This window comes from Thalassophryne amazonica, chromosome 16, assembly GCF_902500255.1.
Source record: "Thalassophryne amazonica chromosome 16, fThaAma1.1, whole genome shotgun sequence".
NCBI classification, from domain to species: Eukaryota; Metazoa; Chordata; class Actinopteri; order Batrachoidiformes; family Batrachoididae; genus Thalassophryne; species Thalassophryne amazonica.
Window position 1 is genome coordinate 1,012,479 of NC_047118.1, and position 23,792 is coordinate 1,036,270.

The following is a 23,792-nucleotide window of genomic DNA, read 5'->3' on the forward strand; positions in this document are numbered from 1 at the left end:
GCCTCTGGAAAAGAAGATAAGATAAACGTTGCCGACCCCCTGAGGGAAATGAAGCAACAACAAAGCAAATCTTGGTCAGATAGTTTCGACACACTTCTGATCGTTACTGGAGATTCGTGCTTTGGTAACAATTCAGATTGACTGTGGGAATATTTATTTAGGATTATGACTGAATCACATCCAGCATCTTTTTCTCTTTGATGCTATGCACACTTTGCACATTCAGACAAAAACAAACAAAATAAATGGTACATTAATTTGCACACACACACACACACACACACACACACACACACACACACACACACACACACACACACACACACACACACACACACACACACACACACACACACACACACACACACACTCCCAGTACCCCATCTCCTAGAGAACACAGGGATGTCTCTATGGCAACAAGCAGCTTGGACCACTAATGAACTGGTTGCCATGGCAACCGGGTTGGCTGTGCACGAGTGGAGTCACTGAATAAAATAGAGGGAGAGAATGTTATGTCACTCCTCTGCTCCACAGTGTGCGCACATGCTCTCTCGCTCTCACACACACACACACACACACACACACACACACACACACACACACACACACACACACACACACACACACACACACACACTGAGCGAGCACGTTTGCATGCGTGTGTGTGAGCAGATGAAGGTGACTGATGACAGCAGAGAGGCGTGGCCATGCAGTAATGCAGCAAGAGGTTGGGATCCATGCAGCAGGATGGATGCATCTGCAGCAGCAGCCTCAAGGTCAGCAAACATCCCGCCTCCACTCAGGCCGGAGACACACAGATGGAGAGGAGTGCCAAAAAACCTTTCTGTGCTGCTTGAACCTCTGAGTTGCCGTACATTCAGCTGAACACGACCCCACTGGAGAAACTTTGAACTGCACCAAACTGCCACGCTACCAGGAATCACTCGCCTTCCCACTTTCTCTGACACTGCCTCCCCCTGCTGGTACAGAGAGGGTGAAGTACTTCCATGTGCTGCAGTCTGTCAGGTTTTAGGATTCAGGGACAGAGACGTGCTGTTGACTGTAGGACACATGGTGTGAAGAGGAGGCAGTGCTGTAGTTCAGCAGAAAGTTCTAAATACATCAACACAAGTGTGAGAGGAAAATAAAGAAAAATGCTTAAAAAAGTTGGGATGGGGTAATGTAAGGCTGGAAAAGTTGATGAATGCTCAAAGAACACCTGTTTGGAAACAGGTGAGTGTCATGATGGGGTATAAAAGGAGCATCCCCAAAAGTCTCAGCCATTCACAAGCAAAGATGGGGCGAAGATCACCACTTTGTGAAAAAATAGTCTAACAGTTTAAAAACAATGTTTCTCAATGTTCAATTGCAAGGAATTTAGGGATTCCATCATCTACAGTCCATAATATAATCAGATAATTCAGAGAATCTGGAGAACTTTCTATATGTAAGTGACAAGGCCGTAAACCAACAATGAATGCCCGTGACCTTCGATCCCTCAGGCGGCACTGCATTAAAAACCGAAATCACTGTTTAAAGGATCTTACCGTGTGGGCTCAGGAACACTTCAGAAAACCATTGTCAGTTAACACAGTTTGTCGCTACATCTACAAGTGCAAGTTAAAACTCTATCATGTAAAGCGAAAGCCAAAGATCAACAACATCCAGAAACGCCATCGCCTTCTCTGGGTCCGAGCTCATTTGAAATGGACAGACACAAAGTGGAAAAGTGTGCTGTGGTCTGATGAGTCCACATTTCAAATTGTTTTTGGAAATCATGGACGTCGTGTCCTCGGGACAAAAGAGGAAAAAGACCATCCAGATTGTTACCAGCACTAAATTCAAAAGCCAGCACCTGTGATGGTATGGGGGTGTGTTAGTGCCCATGGCATGGACAACTTACACATCTGTGATGGCACCATCAATGCTGAAAGGTACATCCAGGTTTTGGAGCAACACATGCTGTCATCCAAGCAACGTCTTTTTCAGGGACGTCCCTGCTTAATTCAGCAAGACAATGCCAAGACACATTCTGCACGTGTTACAACAGCGTGGCTTCATAGTAAAAGAGTGCGGGTACTAGACTGGCCTGTCTGCAGTCCAGACCTGTCATCCATTGAAAATGTGTGGCGCATTATGAAGCGCAAAATACGACAACGGAGACCCCGGACTGTTGGACAACTGAAGTCATACATCAAGCAAGAATGGGAAAGAATTCCACCTACAAAGCTTCAACAATTAGTGTCCTCAGTTCCCAAACGCTTATTGAGTGTTGTTAGAAGGAAAGGTGATGTAACACAGTGGGAAACATACCACTGTACCAGCTTTTTTGAAACGTGTTGCAGGCATCCATTTCAAAATGAGCAAATATTTGCACAAAAAAACAATAAAATTTATCAGTTTAAACATTAAATATCTTGTCTTTGTGGTGTATTCAATTGAATATAGGTTGAAGAGGATTTGAAAATCATTGGATTCTGTTTTTATTTACATTTTACACAACGTCCCAACTTCATTGGAATTTGGGTTGTAGATGATATGGTGAGATGGTGAGGAGCTTTGCTCGTTCATGTCTGTGACATATTTCTTGTGTCACTTCACTGTAACATGTCAGTGAAATGACCCTGAGTATTGATTCTGTTGAAGGTCACCCATTGATTTTAAACAGGACACAATCTGATGGTGTCAAATGTCTGAAAGAGACTTAAATGTCCAGCATACACACAGTAAAACAACACATTCAGATATGAGACAACAGAAACTCAATGTCAGCATGATGTCACGTAACTTTTACTTCTACAGTTCACAGCTGTGGACACATTTATTTTGGGTACAAAAAAAAATGAATGAGTGGCTAATCAGAGTCCTGTACTTTAGGAATAGAAACAGGACTTTGAGACATCTTGACATCTTCCAACTTTTGTTTTCTTTTTTGATAAATTTATGATTTATCCCTATATTTATGACCCCCCCCCCCCCCCCCCCCCAACCCAGCTGTCATATGAGCACACAAATCCAAATGCAAACTACAAGTATCACTTATTTGACTAGTTTGGGAGTATCGGGTCTTGCAGTGTGTGCTGGTACTGTAAGTTCTCTCTGAGCACTGCCTCTTTCGGTCCTGCAGAAGTGTTTGCGGTTTAACCCAGATGCCACCGTGTGGAAGGCCAAGCAGCAGGTGCTCTGCTCCCTGACCGAGTCTCTGCGGGACGTCCTCAACTACGGCCTGTTTCAGCCCGCCACAGATGGCCACGATGCTAAGTTCCTGGAGGAGGAAAGACTGCTGAAAGAGTACCCACAGTCCTTTGAGAAAGGGGTACCGTATTTGGAGGTATTCATTCATTCATTCATTCATTCATTCAGGACTCAGCCCCAAAATTGACTAGTTTACCTTCAAATATCCGACTGAAGGAACAGATGCTGAGGTTTGTTTCAAATCTGGTGCAGTTCGGGTTCTTGAACGGCGCATTTGAATGTTATGAAAGCGCTGTTCAACATCTTTAATGCTGCAACTACGAATATTAATGCTAATAATAATAATAATTTGGTAGACATGTCTAATTTTATTCAGGTTCTTCTGAAATCAACAGTCAAAGCTTTACATACATATGAGCTTCTTGACAACTTTTTTTATGACATAATTTATTTTTGACAATGTGATGTCATAAAAAATATTTTCACATCATTATACAATGTCAAAAAGAGACACACACCAATTTAGATAATTAATTCAGCGGTGCTGGAAGTTCTCAGATGATTTTTAATTTGCTAAGGCCTCATCGTTTCAGATTAGTGAGGGTGATCTACTATAGCTGGTATGTTTTCTGTGCCAACACAAAAAGGGGTTGTTTGGCAGCATGTTTTGGACTGAGCAACGGGTACAGTGAGGAAGTCAAAGCAGCATAGCCCAAATCATAGAAAGAGGATCATAGATTTGGTTGAGTCAGGGACGTCTCTTGGAGACATTTCTTAACAACTGCAGATTCCAAGATCATCTGTTCAGACACGTTATTGGGAGGTGTAGCTGCTTTGCCAATTTCTGGAAGAAGACTCAAAGTGCCCCCCCCCCACCCCCCATCTGAAAGGAAATAGTTTTTGATGTCTAGGAACAACTCAAGAACCTTTAATGCACAGACCTGCTGCTGGAACACAAGCCTAAAGCCCCCGTCACACATAATAAGAATGTGGATGAACCAGCCCGACATGGCAAATAGTCCCATAATCCAACACAGTCGGGAGGAAAAGAGGTGTGGTCAGCAGTGCTAGAATGCATCCAGAGTACCTCGCCCACACCTGCACGATGGCATCCAAAGCACATGTAGACAACAGGTAGATGACACAGACTGCTGTCAGACAGCCATAAAAGGCGTTGCAGACTGTCCATTGTCCAATGACTGGAGCAGGAGGGAGTGCTGTGTTCCTCTCACACGTGTGGGGTGCACGTGTGTGCGCTTAGTGCCACTGGACAGCTTTGCTGAAAGTTTGCTGGCATTGGGCCATGCTGTCCCATGCATCAGACAGAGCCTTTCCAGGGTACTTTAATTTCTTTTTTCTTTTTGCAACTCTGGACATCACGACAGTTGGATCATCACATGGGATTTATTTTTGCGTGGTTCATTCCAGCACCCAGCAGCTGGGAGAGAGGATTTTAACCACAGGCTGTGGTCTCGACTCCACATCCACATCTGCGCTGTGAAACACTCCTGGACCACTGTTGGAGGTGATATTCATGTTTATTAATGCTGTCATGGCCTGGCACAACAGTTCCATGTCATATCTCCTACAGAATTAGAAGGTGATTACAGCGTGAGATCCATTCAGCTCTGAACCTGACACATGCAGTGACGCGTAACTGCACACCACGGAGAGGCGCAGCTCCCTGTGTTATGATGGAGACAATAGTTCACATTATTTACATCACCCATGGGATGGAATAGATAAATATCTGTACTACAAGGTCTACTGTGGATATAACAGCCTATTCAGATTTACGGCGGTGTGCGCACAGCAGTGCACAATGCTTTTGGTTTGATAGCTGCTGTTCACATTCACTGTACATGATAATAAATCATAATTATTAAATCAAATCAAATCAATTCTATTTATATAGTGCCAAATCACAACAAACAGTTGCCCCAAGGCGCTTTATATTGTAAGGCAAAAGCCATACAATAATTACAGAAAAAACCCCAACGGTCAAAACGACCCCCTGTGAGCAAGCACTTGGTGACAGTGGGAAGTAAAACTCCCTTTTAACAGGAAGAAACCTCCAGCAGAACCAGGCTCAGGGAGGGGCAGTCTTCTGCTGGGACTGGTTGGGGCTGAGGGAGAGAACCAGGAAAAAGACATGCTGTGGAAGAGAGCAGAGATCAATCACTAATGATTAAATGCAGAGTGGTGCATACAGAGCAAAAAGAGAAAGAAACACTCAGTGCATCATGGGAACCCCCCAGCAGTCTAAGTCTATAGCAGCATAACTAAGGGATGGTTCAGGGTCACCTGATCCAGCCCTAACTATAAGCTTTAGCAAAAAGGAAAGTTTTAAGCCTAATCTTAAAAGTAGAGAGGCTGTCTGTCTCCATGATCTGAATTGGGAGCTGGTTCCACAGGAGAGGAGCCTGAAAGCTGAAGGCTCTGCCTCCCATTCTACTCTTACAAACCCTAGGAACTACAAGTAAGCCTGCAGTCTGAGAGCGAAGCGCTCTATTGGGGTGATATGGTACTATGAGGTCCGTAAGATAAGATGGGACCTGATTATTCAAAACCTTATAAGTAAGAAGAAGAATTTTAAATTCTATTCTAGAATTAACAGGAAGCCAATGAAGAGAGGCCAATATGGGTGAAATATGCTCTCTCCTTCTAGTCCCCGTCAGTACTCTAGCTGCAGCATTTTGAATTAACTGAAGGCTTTTCAGGGAACTTTTAGGACAACCTGATAATAATGAATTACAATAGTCCAGCCTAGAGGAAATAAATGTATGAATTAGTTTTTCAGCATCATTTTGAGACAAGACCTTTCTAATTTTATAGATATTCAATCAATCAATTCAATCAATTTTTTTTATATAGCGCCAAATCACAACAAACAGTTGCCCCAAGGCGCTTTATATTGTAAGGCAAGGCCATACAAGAATTATGTAAAACCCCAACGGTCAAAACGACCCCCTGTGAGCAAGCACTTGGCTACAGTGGGAAGGAAAAACTCCCTTTTAACAGGAAGAAACCTCCAGCAGAACCAGGCTCAGGGAGGGGCAGTCTTCTGCTGGGACTGGTTGGGGCTGAGGGAGAGAACCAGGAAAAAGACATGCTGTGGAGGGGAGCAGAGATCAGTCACTAATGATTAAATGCAGAGTGGTGCATACAGAGCAAAAAGAGAAAGAAACAGTGCATCATGGGAACCCCCCAGCAGTCTACGTCTATAGCAGCATAACTAAGGGATGGTTCAGGGTCACCTGATCCAGCCCTAACTATAAGTTTTAGCAAAAAGGAAAGTTTTAAGCCTAATCTTAAAAGTAGAGAGGGTGTCTGTCTCCCTGATCTGAATTGGGAGCTGGTTCCACAGGAGAGGAGCCTGAAAGCTGAAGGCTCTGCCTCCCATTCTACTCTTACAAACCCTAGGAACTACAAGTAAGCCTGCAGTCTGAGAGCGAAGCGCTCTATTGGGGTGATATGGTACTACGAGGTCCCTAAGATAAGATGGGACCTGATTATTCAAAACCTTATAAGTAAGAAGAAGAATTTTAAATTCTGTTCTAGAATTAACAGGAAGCCAATGAAGAGAGGCCAATATGGGTGAAATATGCTCTCTCCTTCTAGTCCCCGTCAGTACTCTAGCTGCAGCATTTTGAATTAACTGAAGGCTTTTTAGGGAACTTTTAGGACAACCTGATAATAATGAATTACAATAGTCCAGCCTAGAGGAAATAAATGCATGAATTAGTTTTTCAGCATCACTCTGAGACAAGACCTTTCTGATTTTAGAGATATTGCGTAAATGCAAAAAAGCAGTCCTACATATTTGTTTAATATGCGCTTTGAATGACATATCCTGATCAAAAATGACTCCAAGATTTCTCACAGTATTACTAGAGGTCAGGGTAATGCCATCCACAGTAAGGATCTGGTTAGACACCATGTTTCTAAGATTTGTGGGGCCTTAAATGAAAATTTAAGCAATACCGTCTAATAATACTGCCTAAGGGAAGCATGTATAAAGTGAATAAAATTGGTCCTAGCACAGAACCTTGTGGAACTCCGTAATTAACCTTAGTCTGTGAAGAAGATTCCCCATTTACATGAACAAATTGTAATCTATTAGATAAATATGATTCAAACCACTGCAGCGCAGTGCCTTTAATACCTATGGCATGCTCTAATCTCTGTAATAAAATTTTATGGTCAACAGTATCAAAAGCAGCACTGAGGTCTAACAGAACAAGCACAGAGATGAGTCCACTGTCTGAGGCCATAAAAAGATCATTTGTAACCTTCACTAATGCTGTTTCTGTACTATGATGAATTCTAAAACCTGACTGAAACTCTTCAAATAGACCATTCCTCTGCAGATGATCAGTTAGCTGTTTTACAACTACCCTTTCAAGAATTTTTGAGAGAAAAGGAAGGTTGGAGATTGGCCTATAATTAGCTAAGATAGCTGGGTCAAGTGATGGCTTTTTAAGTAATGGTTTAATTACTGCCACCTTAAAAGCCTGTGGTACATAGCCAACTAATAAAGACAGATTGATCATATTTAAGATCGAAGCATTAAATAATGGTAGGGCTTCCTTGAGCAGCCTGGTAGGAATGGGGTCTAATAGACATGTTGATGGTTTGGATGAAGTAACTAATGAAAATAACTCAGACAGAACAATCGGAGAGAAAGAGTCTAACCAAATACCAGCATCACTGAAAGCAGCCAAAGATAACGATACGTCTTTGGGATGGTTATGAGTAATTTTTTCTCTAATAGTTAAAATTTTATTAGCAAAGAAAGTCATGAAGTCATTAGTAGTTAAAGTTAAAGGAATACTCGACTCAATAGAGCTCTGACTCTTTGTCAGCCTGGCTACAGTGCTGAAAAGAAACCTGGGGTTGTTCTTATTTTCTTCAATTAGTGATGAGTAGTAAGATGTCCTAGCTTTACGGAGGGCTTTTTTATAGAGCAACAGACTCTTTTTCCAGGCTAAGTGAAGATCTTATAAATTAGTGAGACGCCATTTCCTCTCCAACTTATGGGTTATCTGCTTTAAGCTGCGAGTTTGTGAGTTATACCACGGAGTCAGGCACTTCTGATTTAAGGCTCTCTTTTTCAGAGGAGCTACAGCATCCAAAGTTGTGCTCAGTGAGGATGTAAAACTATTGACGAGATAATCTATCTCACTCACAGAGTTTAGGTAGCTACTCTGCACTGTGTTGGTATATGGCATTAGAGAACATAAAGAAGGAATCATATCCTTAAACCTAGTTACAGCGCTTTCAGAAAGACTTCTACTGTAATGAAACTTATTCCCCACTGCTGGGTAGTCCATCAGAGTAAATGTAAATGTTATTAAGAAATGATCAGACAGAAGGGAGTTTTCAGGGAATAATGTTAAGTCTTCAATTTCCATACCATAAGTCAGAACAAGATCTAAAGTGTGGCTAAGGTGGTGGGTGGACTCATTTACATTTTGAGCAAAGCCAGCTGAGTGTTGGGAAGGTGTCGTAGCACGGACCCACAACAGGGGGCGCAAATGAACGGACAATGAATAAGTCAAAAAGGTAACAATTTAATGTTGTGATAATACACAACGAAACGTACTGTAATCTGCACAGTCAATTTAACACCAGGTGACGTGTGGGCAGGCTCGAAGATAGAAGACCCCCGACGAGAGAGAAGCCGCGTCCCACATGGCTTCCACCACCAACGGTCTGAAGAACACCAGAGCTGCCAAGTCCCGAGTCCCCAGGTGGCCTCTGTCTTCGGCTGTCGACCCTGGTACTGCTGGCAGAAAGCAGAAATATGATGAGTGAGTGTGAGTCCGCACACTCAGTAAATCCACAGTCAGAGAGGGAGGAAGCACCTCCACCTCCAATCACACACTCGTGCAGCTCCTGTTTGAGCACTTATCTGGGTGGGAGGTGTTGCGAAGCCGTCGCTGAACACCTCAAACGCCACCTCCACAGACGAGTCTCACCGACAGGAAAACGGCTGCAAAGAAGAGTTTAGTCAGATACACAGTCTTATGTTCACAGAGAAATTACCTTGGTAATGGTAGTCGATTTCTCGGCGGGGAGGTGGAGTTGCAGTCCGGCTTTTATGGTGGTGATGATGAACGAGTGACAGCTGGTGCAGAGGATGAGTGACAGCTGTCACTTCTTCTGGGTCTGGCGCCCTCTCGTGCTTGGAGCCCGCACTCCAAGCAGGGCGCCCTCTGGTGGTGGTGGGCCAGCAGTACCTCCTCTTCAGCGGCCCACACAACACTGAGTCTAATAATACAAGGTCTGTTAGAAAAGTATCCGACCTTATTATTTAAAAAAAAAAAAACATATGGATTTGAATCACGTGTGATTACGTCAGACAAGCTTGAACCCTTGTGCGCATGCATGAGTTTTTTCATGCCTGTGCTGATGTCCATGTCTTTTCACAATTCCTGTGCTAGTCAGATGACATACCGGATCAAGACAGCGTCCAGTTTAAAAATGAACAGCACATTTCACTGTTACAGGAGTTTTTGTCATGGAAAGGGAAGCTGCTCCACTGCGCGTCACGGTGCAGCCGCCCGGTGCAAAGCAACGCCATGATGAAGCCTCACGGGACATGTTCTGGCATGTCCAGCTCATGCACAATCACAATCGGATATTCACATGACTGGAAAGCAACCGGAATCCGTCTAAAATCCACCTTTAAGCCGTCCTGTGAGACCAACAGCAAGGTGGTTTTGTCCCGCGTAATGAACGGAGCCGTGGTGCATCCCTCCGCTTTGCTTTCCATGAAAAAAACTCCTGTAACGGTGGAATGTGCCGAAAAAGTGCTGATGTCCACATCTTCTGCCTTTTTGTGAAAGTCAGACGAGGTCCCGGATCAACAAAGCCTTCACGTTGGAAATGATCTGGTTGTTTCAGCGGGGTGTCAGCCTGTCGATGTGGGCTCGGAGCGCGCCGCGCTCTCAGCAGTTGTGGGCCATCCTTAAAGCGGCAGTAACACCCCGTAATCTGTTTAATCCACATAAAATCATCCCTGAAAGCCATATTAATTTTCCGAACGGTGTCCAACTGGAGGTCTCTCACAGTTTATGGAAAAAAATTGATGCAGCAAAGCTCCAAATCGTTCAGACATTTATTCGCAATAAAAATAAGATGAGAGGGGTAGACCACACCTCACTCAAAGCCTGCTCACAGGCGAATGACGCAACCGACAGGCATGAAAAAACTCACGCATGCGCACGAGGGTTCAAGCTTGTCTGACGCAATCACATGTGATTCAAATCCACATGGTTTTTGAAAAAAATAATAAGGTCGGATACTTTTCTAACAGACCTCGTAGATTAAATGCAGTGTTGAGGCTGTCATTCTCAGCATCTATGTGGATGGATATTTGTCTAATAGATTACAATTTGTTCATGTAAATGGGGAATCTTCTTCACAGACTAAAGTTAATTATGGAGTTCCACAAGGTTCTGTGCTAGGACCAATTTTATTCACTTTATACATGCTTCCCTTAGGCAGTATTATTAGACGGTATTGCTTAAATTTTCATTGTTACGCAGATGATACCCAGCTTTATCTATCCATGAAGCCAGAGGACACACACCAATTAGCTAAACTGCAGGATTGTCTTACAGACATAAAGACATGGATGACCTCTAATTTCCTGCTTTTAAACTCAGATAAAACTGAAGTTATTGTACTTGGCCCCACAAATCTTAGAAACATGGTGTCTAACCAGATCCTTACTCTGGATGGCATTACCCTGACCTCTAGTAATACTGTGAGAAATCTTGGAGTCATTTTTGATCAGGATATGTCATTCAAAGCGTATATTAAACAAATATGTAGGACTGCTTTTTTGCATTTACGCAATATCTCTAAAATCAGAAAGGTCTTGTCTCAGAGTGATGCTGAAAAACTAATTCATGCATTTATTATCCTCTAGGCTGGACTATTGTAATTCATTATTATCAGGTTGTCCTAAAAGTTCCCTAAAAAGCCTTCAGTTAATTCAAAATGCTGCAGCTAGAGTACTAACGGGGACTAGAAGGAGAGAGCATATCTCACCCATATTGGCCTCTCTTCATTGGCTTCCTGTTAATTCTAGAATAGAATTTAAAATTCTTATTCTTACTTATAAGGTTTTGAATAATCAGGTCCCATCTTATCTTAGGGACCTCATAGTACCATATCACCCCAATAGAGCGCTTCGCTCTCAGACTGCAGGCTTACTTGTAGTTCCTAGTGTTTGTAAGAGTAGAATGGGAGGCAGAGCCTTCAGCTTTCAGGCTCCTCTCCTGTGGAACCAGCTCCCAATTCAGATCAGGGAGACAGACACCCTCTCTACTTTTAAGATTAGGCTTAAAACTTTCCTTTTTGCTAAAGCTTATAGTTAGGGCTGGATCAGGTGACCCTGAACCATCCCTTAGTTATGCTGCTATAGACTTAGACTGCTGGGGGGTTCCCATGATGCACTGTTTCTTTCTCTTTTTGCTCTGTATGCACCACTCTGCATTTAATCATTAGTGATCGATCTCTGCTCCCCTCCACAGCATGTCTTTTTCCTGGTTCTCTCCCTCAGCCCCAACCAGTCCCAGCAGAAGACTGCCCCTCCCTGAGCCTGGTTCTGCTGGAGGTTTCTTCCTGTTAAAAGGGAGTTTTTCCTTCCCACTGTAGCCAAGTGCTTGCTCACAGGGGGTCGTTTTGACCGTTGGGGTTTTACATAATGATTGTATGGCCTTGCCTTACAATATGAAGCGCCTTGGGGCAACTGTTTGTTGTGATTTGGCGCTATATAAAAAAATTGATTGATTGATTGATTGATGTTAAAATCACCCACTATAATTATCTTATCTGAGCTAAGCACTAAGTCAGACAAAAGATCTAGATCAATCTAACTACGCAGATTAAACAGCGTGGTAAATCACCTCATCAAGATGAAACCTTCTAAGGGACACTCAAAAACAAATATTAGGTGTGCTGTATGTATAATTTTGCAAATAAATTGAAACTTGTGCACTGAAATTATTTATTCCTTTTTTCTGGAACAGTACAAAGAGAGAAAAAAAAAATCAATAACTGAAAGCCAAATATTTCCGTAACCTTCATGTCCATGATGAGTGTATGTAAATATGTGACCACAACTGTGTGCATCTCATCAGAATTTATTTTTCTGATAAAGTAGTTTTTAAGTGGAGTTTCTTGATCGTCCCTCCTTGAAGTACCTACAGTGTTACCCGGATGGGCTTCACTGAACTGTTGTGTTTTCTTGCTGTCTTCAACCTCTTTCCTTCCACACTACGATAAGACCCAGTAGAACATTTATTGAACATTTATTGCCACTGAAGTTGGACGGAAGGAGGTTTGCTGTAGAAGTCTTAGAAGTCTCCTACAACAATCCTGATAAAAGCTCTTAAGTATTCAGACCCCATTCTGTGGATTTGGGACAAAAATTGTGAAAACTGAGGTCTGTATAAGGATTAATGTTTCTACTCTGTTTCCCTTTTTGGTTCTTTCTTTCTAGTTTCGATATAAGACCAGGGTATACAAACAGACCAATCTGGATGAAAAGCAGTTGGCCAAACTGCACACTAAGGTATGAAACCATTGTTTCTTGAAGGTACAGTACATGTGAGAGTTTTCTAAGCTGTACTGTATATTGAATGAATATAGTGACGGTAAACAGTGTGTTCAGTGTACACGTTTCACCAAGAGAGTATACACATCATTATGTATGTGATTACACACTTTCCCTTCACTTCATTAGTTAGTCTCACTCACCCATCAGCCAATCATGTGGCAGACACTCAATGCATTTAAACATGTAGACACAGATCTGCTGAAGAAAGGTGATTTACCATATTTTCCACCTTTTTTTCTGTATGTGGAACTCACTTTTTAACACCACAGTTCCCTGGAGCCAAGTTTAAAAATGAATAGGAACTCACTGTACCACTTGTGCACACCACTGACTGTGTTGCTACTTAACATAAAGACTTTTAAACTCCAAAGTTAGCAAGATGGATAAATAAATGTGTGATGGACAACATATTGGATGGTATTTAGGTGTCAAAATCCAGCCCCTCATCTGTGTCATGACACCTGAATAATGACTCAAGTCCGGGATTGCCTGTTGGTGTGAAATACAGTGGGGACCTTGAAGGCCCAACAGCGACCTTGGAAATGAGATGGATAATGGGGCTTTGGTGAAACAAGAAGTGCTCAATGGTGGCAGAGAAGATGATACCTTGTAACCCAACAGCTGTGAAGATGGAGGAAGACTGCAGTCCTCAGACCCTGATCGTCTGGGATTTACCAGCCATTCGACCAGGCTATGGATCTGTCAAGGACTGTGTGTTTGTTGGCGTGCAATGACTTTCCCACGTTAAACAAGGCTGCATGTGTACTGGTGGACCACAGCAGCATGGAGAAGTGAACAGTACAGATTTATGCAGGAGACAGCTTGTGGTGTGCATCATAAGGATTGTTGAATTGAAAATAAACACAGAAACACAGAAAACACAGTAAGGGACTTTGATGTGCATAGCTGTTAGTGCAACATGGGCTGGTTTAACTATTCCACAAACTGCTGATCTGCTGGGACTTTCATACACAGTCATCCTGAGGGTCTACAGAGAATGGTCCAAAAAAAAAGAAAAGAAGAAACATCAATTGGACAGCAGTTCTCTGGGCAAAAATGTCATATTGATGGCAGAAGAATGTCAACAGCCAAATTGGTTTTGAACTGATAGAAAGCCAACAATAATTAAATCAGCCATTCCTGTGCAGAAGATTAAGATTATCTCTGAATGTACGTCAAAGCTACCATGTCATGTTGAACTTACAGAAGACCACACTGAGACTACGGTGGGCACAGGCTGGAGAAAGTCTGGATTTCTGCTGTGACATTCTGATGGTATGGTCATGATCCATGCTGTCCTGCATCCATACCTGAGGATAGTGGTGGTGTTGTGGCAAATGAGTGATGATCTCATGTTAACATAATGCATCATGAGAAAAGGTATTGAGGTGTTACTACGAGTTCTGAAGGCAACAAGGTTCCAACTGATTGTACAGTACCCATCCAAACGTTTGACTGGTACTCCATTCTAGGAAACTGTGTTCAAATTACCAAATGTAACATAGTGTTCTACACTGTATTGTACTACCTTGCTGTACTTCACTCAGCAGACAGTTGCCATTAGGGATTATTTCCTGAAGTACTTCTCTCTCACACAGTGGTGCTCTTCTTTCTGCTTTCTTTCTTCTTCTCAGGCCAGTCTGAAGAAATTCATGGATTACATCCAAACCAGCACGGTAGACAAGATGGCTAAATTCTTAGAAAAGGGTCTTGATCCCAACTACCAGGATGCTGATACAGGTGGTGAGTCCAACGTGGAACAGTACTTCACCGCTTTAGCATTTTGCAGTACATATGCATGATGTCTACGGCATCAACTCAGCAACAATAATAACAGCATGTCTGTGAAATACATGAAGGTATAGTTAGGAATACCAATTATTAGGCAAAGCCATCACTCATTAAAAACAGGCAAAACTGATAACACTATTCAAAATGACTTGTAAACCTGATGTGCAGTTAATCTCCATCACTGCATTATTCATGAATGGATCTTGTTCAGCATCAAGCTGAATTTTCACCAACCCAAAGCATACTCGTCCATATAAAAAAAAACTTTTGAAGTTTAGTAAATACTTGATATACTGTACTTCCTACAGCCCATTCGTCTGCCAACTCATATATTTGTCTTCTCTATACAGTACAACATGTTGTTTGATTTATTTCTGTATTTTCTAAATGGATCATGAGAAAATCACAATTTATATATCCACAATTTCTATGATCACAAATAATATAGTACCGGGCGTCCTAAACAGGAAGTGCGAAAATTCAAATCCACAGTAAAACAGGAAATGCATCCTGCTCAGCGTGAAACACAGAATGTGTTTCTTTGTTCCAGATTGATCTGTTTCAGTGCAGCTTCTTGTTCTGACTTTAACACCCAAGTCTTTCATCGCCAACTGTAAATGGTCATCAAAACATTCCAGTCGTATCTTTCTGAACTCTTCCACATCAGACTCCATCGTGTCAATGTTTACAGTGTCCTTGAGCAATAACAAGAGAAGTTGCTCATAAACTTTAAGTTTCTTAAATATTTATTACGGCTACTCTGCAGTTATCTTTGTAATTTTATGTCCAAGACCTGTTTAAAATGGACTCCAGGTGCAATTTAAGAGGAACATTATTATTTCAGAAATCAAAGATTCGAACTACCGTAAAAAGTCATTGTGTTTCTGTCAAAGGTGTAAATGTTTGGAATAATTGCCCAGATAAGATAAAATCACTCAGTAGTTTGGTTGGTTTTAAAAGGCTCTATAAAAATTGTGTGATTACTTGCTATGGCATGTTAAATTAGGTTTACTGATTCTGTTGTGCCCCGCGACCTGAACCTGGAAAAGCGGTTGAAGATGAGATGGATGAGAGATTCTGTTGTGTTGTGATTGATTGTGTTCTGATTCTGTTGTCCACTGCTGCTGTGTTTTTTTGAAATTCAAATTCATGGATCACTGTACACTTTGCAGTAGTTATGATGGGTATGTGTATAATTTTATATACATATATATATATATACACACTCAACAAAAATATAAACGCAACACTTTTGGTTTTGCTCCCATTTTGTATGAGATGAACTCAAAGATCTAAAACTTTTTCCACATACACAATATCACCATTTCCCTCAAATATTGTTCACAAACCAGTCGAAATCTGTGATAGTGAGCACTTCTCCTTTGCTGAGATAATCCATCCCACCTCACAGGTGTGCCATATCAAGATGCTGATTAGACACCATGATTAGTGCACAGGTGTGCCTTAGACTGCCCACAATAAAAGGGCACTCTGAAAGGTGCAGTTTTGTTTTATTGGGGGGGGATACCAGTCAGTATCTGGTGTGACCACCATTTGCCTCATGCAGTGCAACACATCTCCTTCGCATAGAGTTGATCAGGTTGTCAATTGTGGCCTGTGGAATGTTGGTCCACTCCTCTTCAATGGCTGTGCGAAGTTGCTGGATATCGGCAGGAACTGGTACACGCTGTCGTATACGCCGGTCCAGAGCATCCCAAACATGCTCAATGGGTGACATGTCCGGTGAGTATGCCGGCCATGCAAGAACTGGGACATTTTCAGCTTCCAAGAATTGTGTACAGATCCTTGCAACATGGGGTCGTGCATTATCCTGCTGCAACATGAGGTGATGTTCTTGGATGTATGGCACAACAATGGGCCTCAGGATCTCGTCACGGTATCTCTGTGCATTCAAAAGGCCATCAATAAAATGCACCTGTGTTCTTCGTCCATAACAGACGCCTGCCCATACCATAACCCCACCGCCACCATGGGCCACTCGATCCACAACATTGACATCAGAAAACCGCTCACCCACACGACGCCACACACGCTGTCTGCCATCTGCCCTGGACAGTGTGAACCGGGATTCATCCATGAAGAGAACACCTCTCCAACGTGCCAAACGCCAGCGAATGTGAGCATTTGCCCACTCAAGCCGGTTACGACAATGAACTGGAGTCAGGTCGAGACCTCGATGAGGACGACGAGCATGCAGATGAGCTTCCCTGAGACGGTTTCTGACAGTTTGTGCAGAAATTCTTTGGTTATGCAAACCGATTGTTCCAGCAGCTGTCCGAGTGGCTGGTCTCAGACGATCTTGGAGGTGAACATGCTGGATGTGGAGGTCCTGGGCTGGTGTGGTTACACGTGGTCTGCGGTTGTGAGGCTGGTTGGATGTAGTGCCAAATTCTCTGAAATGACTTTGGAGACGGCTTATGGTAGAGAAATGAACATTCAATACACGAGCAACAGCTCTGGTTGACATTCCTGCTGTCAGCATGCCAATTGCACGCTCCCTCAAATCTTGCGACATCTGTGGCATTGTGCTGTGTGATAAAACTGCACCTTTCAGAGTGGCCTTTTATTGTGGGCAGTCTAAGGCACACCTGTGCACTAATCATGGTGTCTAATCAGCATCTTGATATGGCACACCTGTGAGGTGGGATGGATTATCTCATACAAAATGGGAGCAAAGCCAAAAGTGTTGCGTTTATGCATATATATATATATATATATATATATGCATAATTTTTGATTTTGGTTATAAGGGTAGGCGTTTACAAGCTTTTGCTTCTGCCTACACCCTTTCGAGCACATGGGCATATTGTTGAACTATTTTATTTCTCTCTTTTGTTGTGTGTTTTTTCTTGTTCTTGACCCGTGTGTGCCGAATAAATAAATGAATTCATTCACTTATTGCTGTAGTTTTATATTCATTTATTGATGTATTTCTACATTTGATTTCTGTATTTCTCTGTTAAGGTGAGCTCTCCTAACAGACAGAGAAATACAGAAATAAGTGAAGAAATGTGGAAATGCAGAAACAAATGCAGCAGTACAGAAGTAAATAAATAAATGTAGAAAAACTTAAATAAAATAAAAAACAATGTGGAAATGTGAAAATAGCCCACATTTTAATGAATGTATGGAAATGTATGAATTATTTTAAATAGTTATCCCTCTTTTCGTGACTGTTATTTCTTTCTTCATATATGCATTTATTACATTTTTGATTGATTTATTGTAATGGTATTTTTCATTTTACATGTGATTCTAGTTTTTTGTGAATGACTCTGTGTAGACGTAGTAACAGTGGGGGAGGTGGTTGAAATAAAGCAGCCATTCATTCAAATACTCAGTTTGGATACGTAGATGGTTTGCATACGAGGTGACAGATATTTGTGTGTATGTGTACATGAATATTTCATGACTGAGTGACTTCATCAATGACTTCTTCCTCCTATTCACAGAATCCGTCTACTCTGTCAGCAGATGGTTTAATGTGGATTGATGGTGGTGTGAAACATATGATTATGCTTATGTGATCCAACACCCTCAAGAGGCGAATCAGCCTCCTCGGATTCTTCCTCTCGGCCAAACGTTGAGGCACGAGTTGCCATTAGAGAGTGGCCTGTAAACACTCAACAACAACAACAAACCCTCTGACTGGATCTTCTGCTCTCATCTCTGCAGAATGTTGGCATCACACTTTCTCAAGGACGTGAGTCGGAGACATTCACAATTTGATGGCCGTCGGCAGACGGTTCATTTACAGTTTGGATGTGCTGCCCCGCGTCGCTCCAGGAGCAAGTGTCAAATCACAAAAACACAATCTGCCACCACTGGTGTGAAGGACGCTTGCACTTGAGAACAGCAGGGGGCAACAGAGAGCTCTGAGGACAATCAAACCACAAAAAATAAACTTATAATAAAAGAATAAATTACAATAACTAAAACAAAAACACCTCAACAACACACAAAAATCCCAAATTAAAGAGGTGAAAATACAGGAACAAAAAGGTGCGACTTATATACAAATTTTTCTTTTTCAAGAGGTGTTTTTTGAACAGGTGCGACTTAAACTCCAGAAAATATGTTACATTAAACCTAATAATTATAAAACAAAAATCCCTTTGATTGTTGCTTCATTTATCTTGGTAATTGTTAACAAGGTAAACAGGTAGCTTCAAATTTTACATTGGAATTTTAATGGGAAGAGAGATATTGAACCTAAGTTAGAGTCTCCCACGTGCCCTCTGACAAAGTGCAGAAAGTCCTTTTCTGTGCCGCTCCACTGTCCAGCTGTTCAACTGGTGACGCAACAAACAAAAGCTGCACATTGCACAGTTTCCACAGCGATGCACTGCACAGGGGCATGGTGGGAACATTTTTCAGCCCGAGAGTTTCATATCCAACCAGCCCACAAACCGCCAGCGCACAGAGTTAATAAGAGTTCTGCTGTGGCATTTAAATCCAGCATTTATGTGCTGACTGACTGTGTGGCTTATAATACAAAGAAAAAGTTAGTTAGTTAAAACAAGAACGGTATTGTTAACTCACCAGTGCACCACCTGGCCTTACACTGTGCGATTTTTGGTCCTTTTTCAGCCAATTTTTCACTCGTGCGAGAATTTTTTGGATCGCGCCGAGTTTCAGCTTAATCATGCGTCCTGCGTCATTCAGTCTACATGGAGTAACGAGCTGCGTTTAACATCTCACAACCACCTCCCGATTAGGAATCATATGGTCGGATGAAAATCAAACCTGTTTGATATTTTGGTCGGCCGTCGTGACTCGTGAGGGTTCCACGCTGTTGAAGCAGCGCTACAAGCGTCTACGTGCTGATTATGTCGCGCACTGTGTGTGTGCAAACACCGGAGAGAGCAAACAGTGAGCTCATGTAAAGTCTTGTGTTTTTTTTTATTGTGTTCCCTCACAATAACCTAATATCATATTAAAGTTCATGTCTATCAGTGCGCACAGTGAGTGGAATCAGGTGGGAGGAGACTGAATGTATATGCGCGCACACACACACACACACACACACACACACACACACACACACACACACACACACACACACACACACACACACACACACACACACACACACACACACACACACACACACACACAACAGGATTTACGACAGATGAGGGAATAAGTTGCTGCACCTTGAGCAGCTGTAAGACTCTGTATGAAATCTAGTTTATTTCTCCAGCAGTGTACCACCACCTGTTATGAATGTTTGTGTTTTCTTTTTTTTTTTTTTTAACCGTCCTCTCATCAGTCATGTTGTTGTCTGCTGTGCGCATGCACATATACGTTCAGTCTCCCCACCTGATTTCACTCACTGTGCGTGCTGATAGGCATCAAATAAATTTTTTTTTTCTTCACGGGTCACTCCTCCTGTACTTACTAGTAGCAGAAGTCCCATCTGAGTGCACAGGGTTTGATTGGACTGAACTAACTGTAATGAATGCATAGGGGTGTTAAACGTGTAATGGGATGTTCCTACCTTAGGCTTTGGAAAAGATAACAGCGTTGCAAAAGAAGCAGTCTTAAGTTATTTTCTTGTGAATTTTCATGATTGTAAAACATTTATGACACTTAATGTCTTCTCTTTAAGATACAGCAGCCCACGTGTCTTGCTGTGTAGCCTAACAGTTAGTGGTGGTCGTATATATATGCATATATATTAACACCCCCTCACAACGGCCCCAGGTTGGACCAGCCCACTCTCCCAACTCTCCTGATTACCCTAAGTAGGCACTGGAACGCCTTCAGTGCTGTGTGGGCGTCTGTCCTGTTGGATGATCAGGAACAGCTGCACACAAATGCAAGGCTCGAACAAACAGCTCTGGTTTTTAAAAGGGTTTACTGAGGTAGACAGCAAATGTCGGTACACAAGTAGGCAGTCCAAAAAATACAGCAGTGCAAAAATCATCAGGCTGAGGTGTGGTCAGTCAAACGGGCAGGAGCTCAGGAACACAATGAACAGCGCTGGAGAGAAGGCACAAGATGCATCAATCTGGCGATGGACAAGAGCAGCCAGTGATCCTTATATAACCCCCCGGTGACGAGCTGCAGATCGGAAACAGGTGTGCATGGAAAGCACCAGAACAAGGGCGTGGCCAGACAGAGAGAAACGCCCACCACCAAGCACCAAGAGACACACAAGAGAGATTGTGACAGAAAAAAACCCAAGCAGGAAAAAACCAACAAGAGAACTAACACCAGACAAAAACAATAAAACAAATCAACTAAAACAGAGTGCATACCAAACAAAGACAAAAGTCCAAATTCTGACAGCATCTTGGTGGCTTCCCTCACTTGTCTCCTTCCTAAATGGTTACACGGTTTATGAGAACTGCCTCCTACAGACAGATTTACTGCACAGTATCAAGCTGTTTGTATCTCTTAATGATTGATGAAAAAATTTAAAAATAAGCCTCATATGTATTTTGTCCAATTCCTGAAAATAGAGGGGCTCAACCCACTAAACTAAAGCTTAAAGTCAACACTACATAAACCCTATTCATCCATTCATCCATCAATCATCCATCCATCCACTCACTGTTTGCTTATAGGCTTTTCCAAAGCTGATTAATTTTTCAGTTAATTTAATGGCTTTTGGTGGTAAGAATAAACTTTATGTCTGTGTGTTTCCTCCAGAGACTCCTCTTTCACTGGCAGTGCAGTGTGAGCCGGGTGGAGGTGAGCCCATCCGGGTCCTGGTTGAGGGAGGGGCTCATATTGATTTCCGGGCCAAAGACGGTCTGACGCCATTACACAAGGCCGTCCGGGGTCACCGCCATACGGCTTTACTGGTAAACATTCACACGGCAGATACCTGAGAACGTACTGCGATCTAACCACAGCACCCAATGACATCATCACACCACAAAAAGAGAAAATCAAACATTCGCCAGGTGATATTTCTGTAGGACAGATGTTTGTTCTGAAAGTCATGTTGCTATGGAAATAGACGATTAGTCCACAGACCAAGCAGGTTTTCGGTACCACTTAAGGAGACTAAACGACATTTACACTCCAGGTATGGTGGCCATCCAGGGTGGCAGCTGTAGTCAGGTAGGAGTCAATGAAGAATTACACAGGGGTCAACATTTTGGTAATAAAAAAGGATGGAAATTATTGGACGAGTTAACAGCGTTTTAAAAAGGAATAGTTTGCACCATCTGTCATGTTTTGTTATCAAGTAACAGACAAGTTATATGTCACATGTCTGAGAATCCAATGGACGTCAACCTTGTTTGACCTTTATTTTGGTAACCAAACATTCAACACAGTCAAAACTAGTCCATTTATTAATCCTATTAGCTCAACCAATAATTAGCTTCACTTTTTTTTAACAAATTGGAGCAACTTTAACTTCTGATTCCTGTACAAACTGAAATTGACCTTTGTCACCATTTTTCACCCCATAACTCCAGAACATTCATTCACAGATAGTCCACACTATACCTTTTTGGAATCTTTATGCTCAGACAAATCATGTGGTATACATTTCAATATGAATGGAGCATTTTTAAATTTTTACACCTGTCTAACTATTCATTGACTTCCTTCCTGGCTACAGCTAGCACCCTGGATGGCCACCATACCTTTGTGTAGGTCATGGTGCACTGAGGCTGGAACCTCCAGGCCAATACTGAAGATCATTTGAGTTGGACATCAAAAGCTGAACAAGAGAAGACAGTTTAGAATGGCAGCATGAATTTCCTGTTATTTTATATATGTTAACGTACGTAAAATATTCTGCCTTTTGGATCCGACCAGCCCGGGTTCAGAAATACTGCAACAGAAAGTCAGTTACATTTAATATGTGGTAATGTGTGTATTTATTGCAGTAACTGCATCAAGCCTGTGATTCTTGATATTTTGATGAAACTCAAAATTTTCATAGCAAGTACGGTGACAGAGGGCAGTTGCGGCGATCACACACCACTTATTTAGTGTGACATTAGCGTCGGTGTCACAAAGAGGAGGATCATTTTCCAAAAGACCGTGAGTGTTCCCCCATATAATAGCACAATTTAAACACACAAATACTAATACTGTTGACAGAAAAGCTGATTTATAAATTAATGTTCATAAAAAAATTTTCCACAGTAGACATGTTTCTCTGTTGCCCTCTAGTGGAAGGATGAACTTTTTACATTCAGGACTGAAATACAGGGTGAACACAAAAACACTCCTTGGTTTCAAATATTTATAATATCAAAAGTTACATGAATAATTTTACAATTTTGGTATCTACAGTTGCAGAAACCCATCAAGTTTTTTTTTCTCTTTTGTAGATTCTTCTTCTTCAAAACTGTATAATTATTCATGTAACTTTTGATACTGTAAATATTTGAAACCAAGGAGTGTTTTTATGTTCACCCTGTAGTTATTTTGTATTACAGAACATTTCTCAGTGATTTTTTTTTTTTTTTTAAGTTCAGTATGTGATTTTCTGGAGCTCAAGGTGATGTATGACCTCTGAACCCCCGGCTGCATTCCCATCTGGATTTAAAACTTCTAGAACTTTCCTGGACTTTGTGAATAGATGTTAATGATGCGGATCAAACTCCCTGTTATGGTTGGGCAGCACTGATGGGGCTTTTCTGGGGCGTCCTCCTGCAGGTCCTGCTGTCTCTGGGTGCGTCTCCAGACTATAAAGACCGGAGAGGGCTGACGCCGCTCTACCACACTGTGCTGACGGGGGGCGACACCTCCTGTTGTGAAACATTGCTTTATCACCACGCCAAACTGGGCATCAGGGATGAGAACGGCTGGGATGAAACACATCAGGTGCGTGCGTCAAATGCAACTATTTAATTACAGTGGCACCAACAAAAACACATCGACTGCAGTGGTTTTAAATTATTACCGCACAAGTCACGTTTTGTTTTTTTGTTTTATTATTTGTTTGTGCGAGGTCCTGCAACTTATAGACTGGTGCGACTTATACACCCAAAAATCCCACATTTGTTATTAACAACAATTACAATACCTATTTACTATATCAGTCTTTCCCAGGAATCAAAGCAATAAACAAAATAAACTTGAGTAATAAGTGGTTAATGCGCTTGGTTTCAGTTCAGAAGGTTCCGGGTTCAAATCCCACCGCTGCCACATTTCTCCATGTAATGTGGAGTTGCGT

General features: G+C 42.1%; 1 protein-coding gene and 1 long non-coding RNA gene across 2 annotated transcripts in view; one reads left to right on the forward strand and one right to left on the reverse strand.

Moving 5' to 3' along the window:
• shank1 (SH3 and multiple ankyrin repeat domains 1) overlaps positions 1-23,792 on the forward strand; it is a 276,665-nt gene that overhangs the window by 90,287 nt on the left and 162,586 nt on the right. Inside the window, exons 3-7 of the mRNA XM_034189594.1 lie at positions 3,128-3,331; positions 12,713-12,784; positions 14,464-14,572; positions 21,299-21,453; positions 23,273-23,440. Coding sequence (XP_034045485.1) covers positions 3,128-3,331; positions 12,713-12,784; positions 14,464-14,572; positions 21,299-21,453; positions 23,273-23,440 — 708 coding nt within the window. The remainder of the gene's footprint in view (positions 1-3,127; positions 3,332-12,712; positions 12,785-14,463; positions 14,573-21,298; positions 21,454-23,272; positions 23,441-23,792) is intronic.
• On the reverse strand, positions 684-13,703 carry LOC117527298. The gene is made up of 5 exons (XR_004565490.1): positions 13,693-13,703; positions 13,336-13,344; positions 10,354-10,358; positions 8,908-8,910; positions 684-798 (listed from the first exon to the last, which is right to left on the reverse strand). It is a non-coding gene; the product is annotated as an uncharacterized LOC117527298 (long non-coding RNA).